Source organism: Rhinoderma darwinii, chromosome 10 (genome assembly GCF_050947455.1).
Source record: "Rhinoderma darwinii isolate aRhiDar2 chromosome 10, aRhiDar2.hap1, whole genome shotgun sequence".
In the NCBI taxonomy this organism is placed as follows: Eukaryota; Metazoa; Chordata; class Amphibia; order Anura; family Rhinodermatidae; genus Rhinoderma; species Rhinoderma darwinii.
In genome coordinates this window covers 93,638,728-93,651,589 of record NC_134696.1, presented here as the reverse complement: position 1 = coordinate 93,651,589, position 12,862 = coordinate 93,638,728, and the positions used below count along the sequence as shown (strand labels likewise).

At 46.0% G+C, this 12,862-nt stretch overlaps 1 protein-coding gene across 2 annotated transcripts in view; it reads left to right on the top strand.

Annotated features, from left to right (window-relative positions):
* Positions 1 to 6,721, top strand: part of GSK3A (glycogen synthase kinase 3 alpha) — a 28,962-nt gene extending 22,241 nt beyond the window's left edge. For both annotated transcript variants that reach the window (XM_075840307.1, XM_075840306.1), the window contains exons 8-11: positions 1,979 to 2,074; positions 2,167 to 2,353; positions 2,470 to 2,538; positions 3,107 to 6,721. In XM_075840307.1, the coding sequence (XP_075696422.1) occupies positions 1,979 to 2,074; positions 2,167 to 2,353; positions 2,470 to 2,538; positions 3,107 to 3,171 (417 nt within the window). In that variant the 3' untranslated portion in view covers positions 3,172 to 6,721. The remainder of the gene's footprint in view (positions 1 to 1,978; positions 2,075 to 2,166; positions 2,354 to 2,469; positions 2,539 to 3,106) is intronic.
* Positions 6,722 to 12,862: the final 6,141 nt, after the last annotated feature.

The window sequence follows — 12,862 nt, the reverse complement described above, 5'->3', positions numbered from 1 at the left end:
CTCTATACTACACCACACAGGAGAGCTGACAGCTCCTCTATACTACACCACACAGGAGAGCTGACAGCTCCTCTATACTACACAGGAGAACTGACAGATCCTCTATACTACACCACACAGGAGAACTGACATCTCCTCTATACTACACCACACAGGAGAGCTGACAGCTCCTCTATACTACACCACACAGGAGAGCTGACAGCTCCTCTATACTACACAGGAGAACTGACAGCTCCTCTATACTACACCACACAGGAGAGCTGACAGCTCCTCTATACTACACCACACTGGAGAACTGACAGCTCCTCTATACTACACCACACAGGAGAACTGACATCTCCTCTATACTACACCACACTGGAGAGCTGACAGCTCCTCTATACTACACCACACAGGAGAACTGACAGCTCCTCTATACTACACCGCACAGGAGAGCTGACAGGTCCTCTATACTACACCACACAGGAGAGCTGACAGCTCCTCTATACTACACCACACAGGAGAACTGACAGCTCCTCTATACTACACCGCACAGGAGAGCTGACAGGTCCTCTATACTACACCACACAGGACAGCTGACAGATCCTCTATACTACACCACACAGGAGAGCTGACAGCTCCTCTGTACTACACCGCACAGGAGAACTGACAGCTCCACTATACTACACCACACAGGAGAGCTGACAGCTCCTCTATACTACACCACACAGGAGCTCCTCTATACTACACCACACAGGAGAGCTGACAGATCCTCTATACTACACCACACAGGAGAGCTCACAGCTCCTCTATACTACACCACACAGGAGAGCTGACAGCTCCTCTATACTACACCACACTGGAGAACTGACAGCTCCTCTATACTACACCACACAGGAGAACTGACAGCTCCTCTATACTACACCACACAGGAGAGCTGACAGATCCTCTATACTACACCACACAGGAGAGCCGACAGATCCTCTATACTACACCACACAGGAGAGCTGACAGATCCTCTATACTACACCACACAGGAGAGCCGACAGATCCTCTATACTACACCACACAGGAGAGCTGACAGACCCTCTATACTACACCACACAGGAGAGCTGACAGCGCCTCTATACTACACCACACAGGAGAGCTGACAGCTCCTCTATACTACACCACACAGGAGAGCCGACAGCTCCTCTATACTACACCACACAGGAGAGCTGACAGCTCCTCTATACTACACCACACAGCAGAGCTGACAGCTCCTCTATACTACACCACACAGGAGAACTGACAGATCCTCTATACTACACCACACAGGAGAGCGGACAGCTCCTCTATACTACACCACACAGGAGAGCTGACCGCTCCTCTATACTACACCACACAGGAGAACTGACAGATCCTCCATACTACACCACACAGGAGAGCTGACAGATCCTCTATACTACACCACACAGGAGAGCGGACAGCTCCTCTATACTACACCACACAGGAGAGCTGACCGCTCCTCTATACTACACCACACAGGAGAGCTGACAGATCCTCTATACTACACCACACAGGAGAGCGGACAGCTCCTCTATACTACACCACACAGGAGAGCTGACAGCTCCTCTATACTACACCACACAGGAGACCTGACAGCTCCTCTATACTACACCACACAGGAGAGCTGACAGATCCTCTATACTACACCACACAGGAGAGCTGACAGATCCTCTATACTACACCACACAGGAGAGCTGACAGCTCCTCTATACTACACCACACAGTAGAGCTGACAGCTACTCTATACTACACCACACAGTAGAGCTGACAGATCCTCTATACTACACCACACAGTAGAGCTGACAGATCCTCTATACTACGCCACACAGGAGAGCTGACAGCTCCTCTATACTACACCACACAGGAGAGCTGACAGATCCTCTATACTACACCACACAGGAGAGCTAACAAATCCTCTTGACTGATCTGGTCTTACATTTGCTTTCTACAGGTTTTAGGGACTCCCACACGGGAACAAATCAGAGAGATGAATCCAAATTACACAGAATTCAAATTCCCACAAATTAAAGCACATCCCTGGACGAAGGTAGGTGACAACCTTTTTGGCTTGTTAGTGGCTTGATATTAGAATTGGCGTTCATGCTCTCACCTTGCTTGTTCTCCCCTCGCCATGGGCAGGTCTTTAAGCCTCGCACCTCCCCAGAAGCCATTACATTGTGCAGCCGGCTTTTGGAGTACACCCCAGACACCCGCGCCTCTCCTCTACAAGCCTGTTCCCACCCCTTCTTTGAGGAGCTTCGGGACCCCAACACGCGTCTCCCAAGCGGCAGGGAATTGCCTCCCATCTTCAATTTCAGCTCTGTAGGTGAGTCTGATAGTGATATGGATCTACACAAGGACTGACTGCTGGGGATTTATTGTTGTGAAGTGTGAATACGCCTTGTGGTTCTTGTAACGATTTTTGTGGCTTCTTCTTTGCAGAGCTCTCCATTGAGCCCTCGCTGAACACCGTCCTCGTACCTCCTCACCTGCAGCAGACTCATTTGCACGGTAGGTGACCAGATAAACTGAAGAGCTGTATCGACTATAGTACATGTGTTTAGTCCTAAAGTCATTCTAGTTGACTACAGACTAGTGGTGCGGAGACACAACCATGTGTCGTAAAGGGATCTGACAACCCCTCCATAAATGCAAGGGAAAGCGCATGCTAATATTGGTGATGATAAAGCTGTCAATCAATTGGCTGACATGTCTATGGCAGGCTTTAAGGTGTAAATTGGATATGGTGGTGTTCCTAGTGCTGAGGAGGCGGAGCATGACACAGGGATTCTCTTTGGTGTTTCAGGCTCCACCCCCCTCAGCCTTGCACTAAGCAAAGCCGTATATATGCCTTGTCCAGAATGTTCCTTTAAGCTGCAATACATATTTACAGCTGAGAAAAAGTTCTCTAAAGCGTAAGCTCTTGAGTCTAGTTTTGGTGTCTTATGTAGCAGTATTACCGGAATAGTAGTCTGTGTGTGTTACCTTGAAGACATTGTTGTCCCAGATTTATACACCGGGACTGTGCATGTAATTTATTTTTTGCGCTCTGACGTTTTTTTTCCCCTCCTCCCAATAGGTGAAGGGAGAACTGGATCAGACAGACTGAAAACCAGCGACGTAGCAGAGCTGAACACCTCCTGAGGAGCAGCTCCTGCCCCTCTCCCGGCCCATCCCTTCAGTGCTCTTCTTCTCTCCTTTTTTTCCCAGCTGACATCTTACACTTGTTGTGTGGGAGATGAGCTCGGTTCATGGGGATCACGTTTCTTCTCTTCAGCTCCGGTCACTGACTTTCGATGACTCTTGTTGGTCATCCGCAGATGGCTTTTAATCACCCCCCTCCCCCAGCCTACGTTTATTGGTCAGAAGTCATCGATCCCTCTACCCGCACAAAAAGCAAACTGCCTGTAGCACTGTAGAGCGCAGCTCCGGAAACCTCCATTGATGTGAAGGTCGAGGCTTCCTGCCCGATCCTCTTTTCGGACATCTTAGTACTAATCTCCCTGACAGGATTCTTGCAGACTCTCCGATCATGTTGTAAAGTGTTTTTGGTTTTTCGAACTGGGCAAAGGTGCAAAACTAATTTCTCCCCTTACCCCCCCCCCCCCCCCCCTTCTCCCTGATATTTCGTTTTCTCACATTGTCCTCATTGCTAAAACCGTTCGTCCTGGGATCCTCCATGAAGGACGTGGATAGCGTGAGATAAAGGCTCCCCCCTGATGTAGCAGCTCGCGCACCTCCACCTACGTGCCGGTCATTCGGGAGCCGCCATCTTGTTCTTGGGTATATGTAGTCTTTGAAACCACTTAATACTTGACTTTTTGTGCTGCTCTTTGGCGAGGGGTGACTGATGGGGACACAACAGAAGACCTCAGAACCTGGCTGCAGTGTCGTCACCTGACCTGCGGTACTGCACCACAGGCGTTCATTTATATAGGGTCAATTCTGTAGGGTCATACAACTAGGTGCCCTATTAATAAAGTTGGAGGCTTTCCTAGGGCAGATCAGATGTAGATACAGAGCATGTCCGGTGTTCTTTAGGGCCTGTCTTTCGTCCTTGGCGTCTGCTTTGATGTAGTGCCATCCCTCCGTCAGCGCTGTGTCGGCCATTGTATTGGTGGTTTAGTCTCCTCTTGTATGTTTTGTGCTTAGGCTTGTATGACCTGTGGCTATTTGGACTGGTTTGCCATGTACTCCCAGCAGGCCTTGTCCAGTTATGGACACCGGAAATAGAAAAGGCCACCTTGAAAACTTTTGGTTGACCTCGCGGTTTATAGACATGCCAGCGAAGTGAAGCCGGGTCAATATTTGTCATCTTTTTACTGTACTGTTCACCCACAGGTCCTCCCCTTGAGATACCGGGTGTATACGTCACCTGTATAGGCTTTTATTTAGAGGTTTTATATTCCATAGATGGTACCATTACCAGGATCTGATCTCCAATGACCCAGGAATAGATTGTGGTGGTGGATTTTAGACCGTTTTTAAGGTTCTATTGGTGGTTAGTAATGTCGTTTTTTTTGGTTTTTTTTTTGTCCCCTTCCCAAAAAATGGTTTAAAGGGAACCTATCGCCAGCATTTCACCTATTAAACCAGCAGTACCTGGTGGAAGTGCATGAAAAATCATATCTATATAACCTATAATTGTCTTCTTAGTCGGCTCGGTACCTTTTAGTGTTCCCGCACCGTATGCTAATGAGCATAAGTCATATCTTCATTCCTCGAGCCGTTCCGTGTTAACCCCGCCTCCTTACTTTTGATTGACAGCTCCTCTCCTTCCTCCAGCACACACGCAGTCCTGCGCTTGCGCATTGTTTTCCTGTTCTGGTGGGTGCGCACAAAGGGACACCGGATTATTACGATAAACGGCTCAAAATTCTAACAGGCCGTTATTTACGGTCGGAGGAGGAGTTGAGGAGAGGAGATGAGATAACGGCAATGAACTTTTGATAGCCGCGGCCAGTGAGGGATCAGTAACGTTTAATAGGTGAAACGCTGGTGACCGGTTCCCTTTAAAACGCCTCCGTCGCCTAGAAAATGATGGCCTATTGAATAGTCTAGTTTTTGGCGGGCTTGGTATTTTTTATAATGTTAAAGACTTATCTCTGCACAGATCTGTTATCCTAAGCCTCCGGGAGGGTGGATGATGCCGGAACGCGGGGTTCATTTCTGGTAGGAGATCAGGATTGGATCATGATTCATTTTAAACATCAGGACATAATGCAAGCCTATCATGAGGTTAGAAAAACAGGTCTACTTCCAAAAACAGCGCCACCCTTCTCTATAGGCTGTGTTTGCTATTGCAGCTCAGCCGCATTCACTTGACTGAAGCTGAGCTGTAATGACGCTCATAGTCCATGGAAAAGTGTGGCGCTGTGCCTGGAAGAAGGTAGACATGTATTTCAATTTATTTATTTTTTATGACCTTTTTTATGGGCCCAGATCTGAACAGGGAAGAGAAAAGAGAAATGAAGACCACGGACTACAAGGCGGTTTGGGGCATCTCAACTATTCGTGGCAGAACATTTCATCCTTCACACAATAGCTCACAATTCTTTAGCTCGATGTGAACCACAACTTGGCTAGGCGGCCAAAAACTGACCTGCTCCGGAAGTCATCCTGGCTTCTTAAAGGGGAATTTCACCTGTAATGCATCGTCTGACATGTTGTAGAGACCTCTAGATTACTGGGGGGGGGGGGGCCATGAGCTTGGACAAGACCTTGACCTCTTGCACTTTTATCAGAGATGCCGAGTGATGGAAATGTCTTCACGGTGCTCCACAGCTCCCTCTAGTGTTCACTTCTGGCATGTCAGAACATGCATTTGGCTGGTAGGAGTTTATGTGGCTATTGTCTGGTTCCACTTTGCAAAAAGTCCCTCAACCCAACCTTGCATGGCTCTGCCCTTCAACATTATCGTGCAGGAAAGTAAGTGCACCCTTTGGTTGTGTAGGATCTGGTGAATCTTTGCCCTTGAAACCTTCTGACGTTTATCTCGTGCAGCTTCTAGCCGTAGTCCGCTCCGTCTTTTACTGTAAGTAACCTGTTCAGATTCCAGTCCGTTCTAATTGGAGCAGCAGCAATTAGTCAAGGAGCTCTACCGGTGCAGCACACGGGGTGTAACTTGTCCCCATCACGCCCTAGTAGAAGGTTTTTTGTTTTTCTTCTTAATTTCCCAACACAATGACTTTAAATTCTATTTAATTTTTTGTATTTTTTATCTTCCAATCTTTTTGGGTCCCATCTTGAAATTTGCGCCCGGCCTTTTTTATTTTTCTCTTTGTAAATATATATATTTCCGCATACTACAAAATTCTCGTATCTGAGAAGATGTAGCTGTTGATTTCTTTGTAAATATGTTCATTTTGTTTTATTTTTTTTTCTTAATGAAGATGTCGAGTCCACCTTGATTTATTCCCTTTTCACCATTTTTAGTTTTTTGTTGTTTTTTTTTTGTTTTTTTTTTCTTCTTTCCTCCCCTCCCCCCACCCTCAAAAACAAAACCCTCTTCTCCTGCCCCTTCCCTTTTTAATTCCTGTTTTAGAATCGAGACGTGAATACTGTATTGTTGTAGAAGCAAAAACAAAAAGCCAGGATGTAGTTTGAGAGAAGCCCGGCCTCCGGTCACTGGGCTGCTGTGGTTTCTGGAAATGTACAGCAATCTTCAATAAATTATTGGCATGAAGACGTTTCACTTCTGTTCTTCTCCGTTGATTTCTTCAGTGTCTTGTTTATTGTCTTGTCCTTTAAATTCATCCATCCGAATGGAGAGGAAATGTGTCCAAGAGACCTCGAAAAATCAATGGCAACCTAGGGATAATATAGAATAAGGATTTAGGCCTCATGCACATGACCGCAGTGTTTTTTTTACTGTCCGCAAATACGGATACGTAGTCATCCACAAGTGATTAGAATATCTGGCGGCGCGCTGTCCACAAATACGGTCCGTAGGGCATCAGTATTTACGGATCTGCAAGAATTAGGCTACAAATGATGTCACCAACGTGACCTCATGAAAAGGTCACATGATCATCCAATTGCCATTTTTCTCGGGAATCTCCTGCCGTCGCGTAGCAGCGCTTTTGGCAATTACGGAGGCGAATCCGTAGCCATCCGAAATATTGCTTGCGCCCATCGACTCCTATGGGAGAGTTCATGCCGCAACTGCAGCCAATAGGTCATGTTTTGTGGATCGTTTCTACGGCCCAGACGCACATCTGTAAATATACAAAGGTGGCCATGGCCTGTAGATATGAAGGGGGTCTGCAGATTATCCGTAATTATGGATAAAAACTACAGTCGTGTTCATGGGGCCTTCTCAAAGGAAGAAAAGTTTCTCCTTCCAGCCGCCGCCTTAGCAGCCCAGGACTAGAATCGCTGGTATCGCCTCAGAGGTTATACAGGATTAGAAAAACATGGCTGCTTCTAGAAACAGCGCCCCCACCTGTCTATGGGTTGCCTCTGGTATTGCAGCTCAGCCCCCATACACTTTAATGGAACTGGGCAGCAAAACCGGAACCAACCCATATAAGAAGCAATCCTGGGCCGCAGACTTAATGTAAGGTACGGCAGAAAGCCTTTGAAGTTTGGTCCTGCTTGTTCAGGGTTTGCGTTCTAGTCCTGCAGGAACGCGCTTGTATAATGCGTAGGTGACCGTGCCCTTTAAGGTGAAGGCCGTCTGGCTGCAGTTTGTTCCTCACATTCCATGAAATGAGTCTGTACCTTACACTGCGGAGTACAAGCTATTGTAAGTGATCCAGTCTATTAATTGCTGTGAGTTTATGCTCAATGATCCCGAACGCATTCTTTTGGAAAGTCATTAGCGCGCTGGAACCAGACAAGTTCATTGCCGAAATCTGAATAATTCCTAGTATAAGGCTATGTTCACACGGCTTGGCAAAATACGTCTGAAAGTCAGGAGCTGTTTTCGCCTGAATACAGCTCCTGATTTTGAGACGTTTTTTAACAACTCTCGTTATTCGCTGCGTATTTTATGGACATTATTGGAGCTGGTTTTCAATGGAGTCGATGAAAAACTGCTCCAAAAACGTCCCAAGAAGTGACATGCACTTCTTTGACGCGGGCGTATTTTTACGCGCCGTCTTTTGACAGCGACGCGTAAAATTGGGAACAGAACATCGGAAAAGCCATTGCAATGGGCAGATGTTTGTAGGCGTAAAGAAGCGGTTATTTTTCTGGCGTAATTCGAGGAGTAAAACGCCAGATACTTAAGCCGGATAAGGATCCCTTGGATTGTTCTTCCTATAGACCCACAGCATTACTTAAAGGGAATGTGATGCTAGAAAAAAAATGTATTTTTTTTTTAGTTAAACAATTAGTGTATAGGTGATTAGACATTGTTCTAATTTTTTTCACGAGTCAGGAAATATTATAAATTAGATTCTAATTTATAATATTTCCCAGTGCTGGTCACTAGATGGAGCAATTCCCAAAATTACAGCATTGCATGTGGTAAAGCAACCACATTGCTTTATGCTGCAAAATTTGAGAAAACTCACTCGCTCTCAGAATCCCCCCCTCATATATCCTGGCTAGTGCCGGGAGAAACGAGGGGATTGAACGGTCTAACCTCCTACACTGTGTGTCGCCATTTTTTGAGCTAACACACCGTGTAGTAGGTTCACATACAGTAGTAAACACAGTGAAACACGAACATACATAGAAATAACTTACCTGCTCCAGCCGCCGCCGTTCCGTCTGCTACCGCCGCTCCAAGTGCACAAGTCTGGAAGCCGCGACCGGAAGTAGTAATCTTACTGTCCGGCCGCGACATCCGGTCTACAGGAAAATGGCGCCATACGTCGCACAGTTCAACTTGGACTGTGTGGGAGCGGCGCATGCGCCGTTCCCACACAGACGGCGTACAGCATAGTGGATGGAACGGGCCCCGTTTGCATTCACTATGGGACTGTATGTGCCGTATTCCATGTCTGTATGTGTCGTTAATCGACACATACAGAAATGGAAAAAAAAAATGGCAGCCCCCATAGGGAAGAAAAAGTTCAAAAATAAAATAAAAGTAAAACTTAAACACACAAATAAATCTAAAAGTTTTTAATAAAACACTAAAATCAAACTGATGTAAAAAAATTTTTTTCGTGACACTGGTCCTTTAACGTGGACTATAAAATATTGACCAAGGTATTGACAAATAGGCTTAATGGTATTATGCCTTCTATTATCCACCCTGACCAGGCTGGGTTTATACAAGGGAGAAGTACGTCAGACAACCTACGCAGAGTCCAGATTGTCTCCCGGATTGCATCGCGATGGCAGGTACATCTTGGTCACAGGTCTGTTGCATGACTCTCCGATAACCTTTATTAAAGAGGCTCTGTCACCAGATTTTGCAACCCCTATCTGCTATTGCAGCAGATAGGCGCTGCAATGTAGATTACAGTAACGTTTTTATTTTAAAAAAAACGAGCATTTTTGGCCAAGTTATGACCATTTTTGTATTTATGCAAATGAGGCTTGCAAAAGTCCAAGTGGGCGTGTTTAAAGTAAAAGTCCAAGTGGGCGTGTATTATGTGCGTACATCGGGGCGTTTTTAATACTTTTACTAGCTGGGCGCTCTGATGAGAAGTATCATCCACTTCTCTTCAGAACGCCCAGCTTCTGGCAGATCACGCTGTGACGTCACTCACAGGTCCTGCATCGTGTCAGACGAGCGAGGACACCGGCACCAGAGGCTACAGTTGATTCTGCAGCAGCATCAGCGTTTGCAGGTAAGTAGCTACATCGACTTACCTGCTAACGCCGATGCTGCTGCAGAATCAACTGAAGCCTCTGGTGCCGGTGTCCTCGCTCGTCTGACACGATGCAGGACCTGTGAGTGACGTCACAGCGTGATCTGGCAGAAGCTGGGTGTTCTGAAGAGAAGTGGATGATACTTCTCATCAGAGCGCCCAGCTAGTAAAAGTATTAAAAACGCCCCGATGTACGCACATAATACACGCCCACTTGGACTTTTACTTTTAAACACACCCACTTGGACTTTTGCACGCCTCATTTGCATAACTACAAAAATGGTCGTTTTTTAAAAATAAAAACGTTACTGTAATCTACATTGCAGCGCCTATCTGCTGCAATAGCAGATAGGGGTTGCAAAATCTGGTGACAGAGCCTCTTTAACTACTATGACCCGAATACTAATCAACCGGCGTTCTTCCAATGCATGTGGCGCAGGCTCCAATCATCAATAGAAGGCCCGATAATTATGGGAGGGGATTCTAATATTGCCTTGGACGCGTCCATGGATAAATCCCATGCATCCCGGGTACGATATATTCCACCTACGCCAACCAGCATTCAGGTAGCGCGATTTTTTCATTCGGTGGATATCATAGATGTCTGGCGGGATCTTAATCCCACAACAAAAGATTATACGTACTTCTCCTCGGCCCATAATAGTCACACTCGCATTGATCATGTTCTGCTTTCTACTAGTTTGCTCCCTAAGGTCACGGACGCTAGAATTTTGGCTACCCCATGGTCTGATCATGATCCGCTAGTGGTTAGGCTATCAGATTTATGTGGGAGACCTCCCATCTCCTCTTGGAGATAGAATGAGTCACTACTATCGGATCAGGAGATAGTCAAAGAAATCCAGCAGGAATTGGACACATATTTCTTGATTAATAAGACACCGGACACTTCGATCGTGTCCAACTGGCCGGCTCATAAGGCTGTGATTAGGGGAAAGTTCATCCAGATCGCCTCGCGTAATAAGAAACGGTCAAAGTAGGTATTAGCATTGAAGGAAAGGCAGTTTGCGGATTTGTCCGGGCAATTTAAAAAGGACCCATCGGCAGCTATCAAAGCTAAACTTGCGGAAGCCCGAACTGAACTGAATTTATGTCTGACGAGCCGGGCGGAAAAGAGTCTACGATGGTCACAACATAAGTATTCGGCACCATCCCAATTTGATACAAATAAGGCGAAAGTCTTGCTGGAAACAGCTATTCCTACTAAACTTTCCCAAGGGGATAGAGAGGTATTGGATGCTGAATTTAGTTTGGAAGAAGTGTTGGACGTTATTAAAAATACGAAGGCTCACAAAGCCCCGGGGCCAGATAGGTTTTCTTCAGGTTACTACAAACACTTTAGGGAGGTCTTGGCCCCACACATGGTTGAGTTTAATGTCTATCGGGGAGGGAACAGATTGCCTCCTTTCTCAAATTTAGCTTACATACATCTCATTCCCAAACCTCATAAGGATCATACAGATCAGGCCAATTACCGCCCGATATCCCTTCTCGATGTGGATCTTAAGTTTATGACAAAAATTCTGGCGGTTAGATTGAATTCTTTCCTCCCTTCATATATACATAAAGATCAAGCGGGTTTTATACCCTTCCGCCAGGCGGAGGATCAGACGAGACGGGCTGTGGATATTATCTCGGCAGTCCGCTCGGGTTGGGATGGAACTCCTGGACGTCAAAGTATGTTATTAAGCCTTGACCTTCAGAAAGCCTTAGACTCGCTATCCTGGGAATACTTGTTTTATGTCCTTGATATGATGGACTTTGGCTCCAGTTTTTTGTCTATTCTTAAAGGGAATGTGTTGCCAGAAAAACATGTTTTTTTTAAAAAAATTAAACATTTAGTGTGTGGGTGATTAAACATTGTTCAAATTTTTTTTCTTTTTTTGCACGAGTCCATGTAATATTATAAATTATTTCTAATTTATAATACTACCCATTTTTGGTCACTAGATGGAGCTGTTCCCAAAATTGCAGCATTGCAACATTGGGTTGAAAGCCCTCGCTCTAGTGAGCTCTCAGCATCCCCCCCTCCTTTATCCTGGCTAGTGCCGGGATAAACGAGGGGTTTGAAAGGTTTAACCTCCTACACTGTGTGTCGCCATTTTTTGAGGTAACCCACAGTGTAGTAGGTTTACATACAGTAGTAAACACACACAAACACTAACATACATTGAAATCTCTTACCTGCTCCTGCCGCCGCGGCTCCCTCCGGCCCGTCCGCTCCCTTTGCTGCCGCTGTTCCATGTGCACAAGTCCGGAAGCCGCGACCGGAAGTAGTAATATTACTGTCCGGCCGCGACTTCCGGTCCACAGGAAAATGGCGCCGGACGGCGCCAATTTCGAATAGGACTGTGTGGGAGCGGCGCATGCGCAGTTCCCACACAGACGCCGTACACGGCAGTCAATGGGACGGGAGCCGTTCGCAGTCCCTATGGGACTGTGGCTGCCGTATTCCATGTCTGTTTGTGCCGTTAATCGACACACACAGAAATGGAACAAAAAATGGCAGCCCCCATAGGGAAGAAAAAGTGTAAAAATAAGAAACAGTAAAACACAAACACACAAATGAAAATAAACGTTTTTATTAAAGCACTAACATCTAAAAAAATTATTTGTGATGACACTGTTCCTTTAAGATCTTATATTCCTTACCTACAGCAAAAATAAACTCTAGAGGATATATGTCGGGAGCTTTTCCAATATTGCAGAGGAATGCGTCAGGGATGCCCGCTATTGCTGTCCCTGTTTGCGCTGGCTATTGAGACATTGGCCAATCTCATACGAAATTCTACCGACTTTAGGGGAGTACCGGTGGGGGGAATAGAACATAAATGTGCTTTGTTTGCGGATGACATTTTTCTGTCGACACCTCTTACATCCCTGCCGAATCTTTTTCATATCCTCGATTTGGCAGGCTGTCGGGGCTTACGGTCAATCATACCAAGTCGGTGGCGATGAACCTCACATTACCAGATAGGGTAGTAAAGCTCCTACAACTTAATTTTGATTTTAATTGGGATGCGCGTAGATTGACGTATTTGGGCATC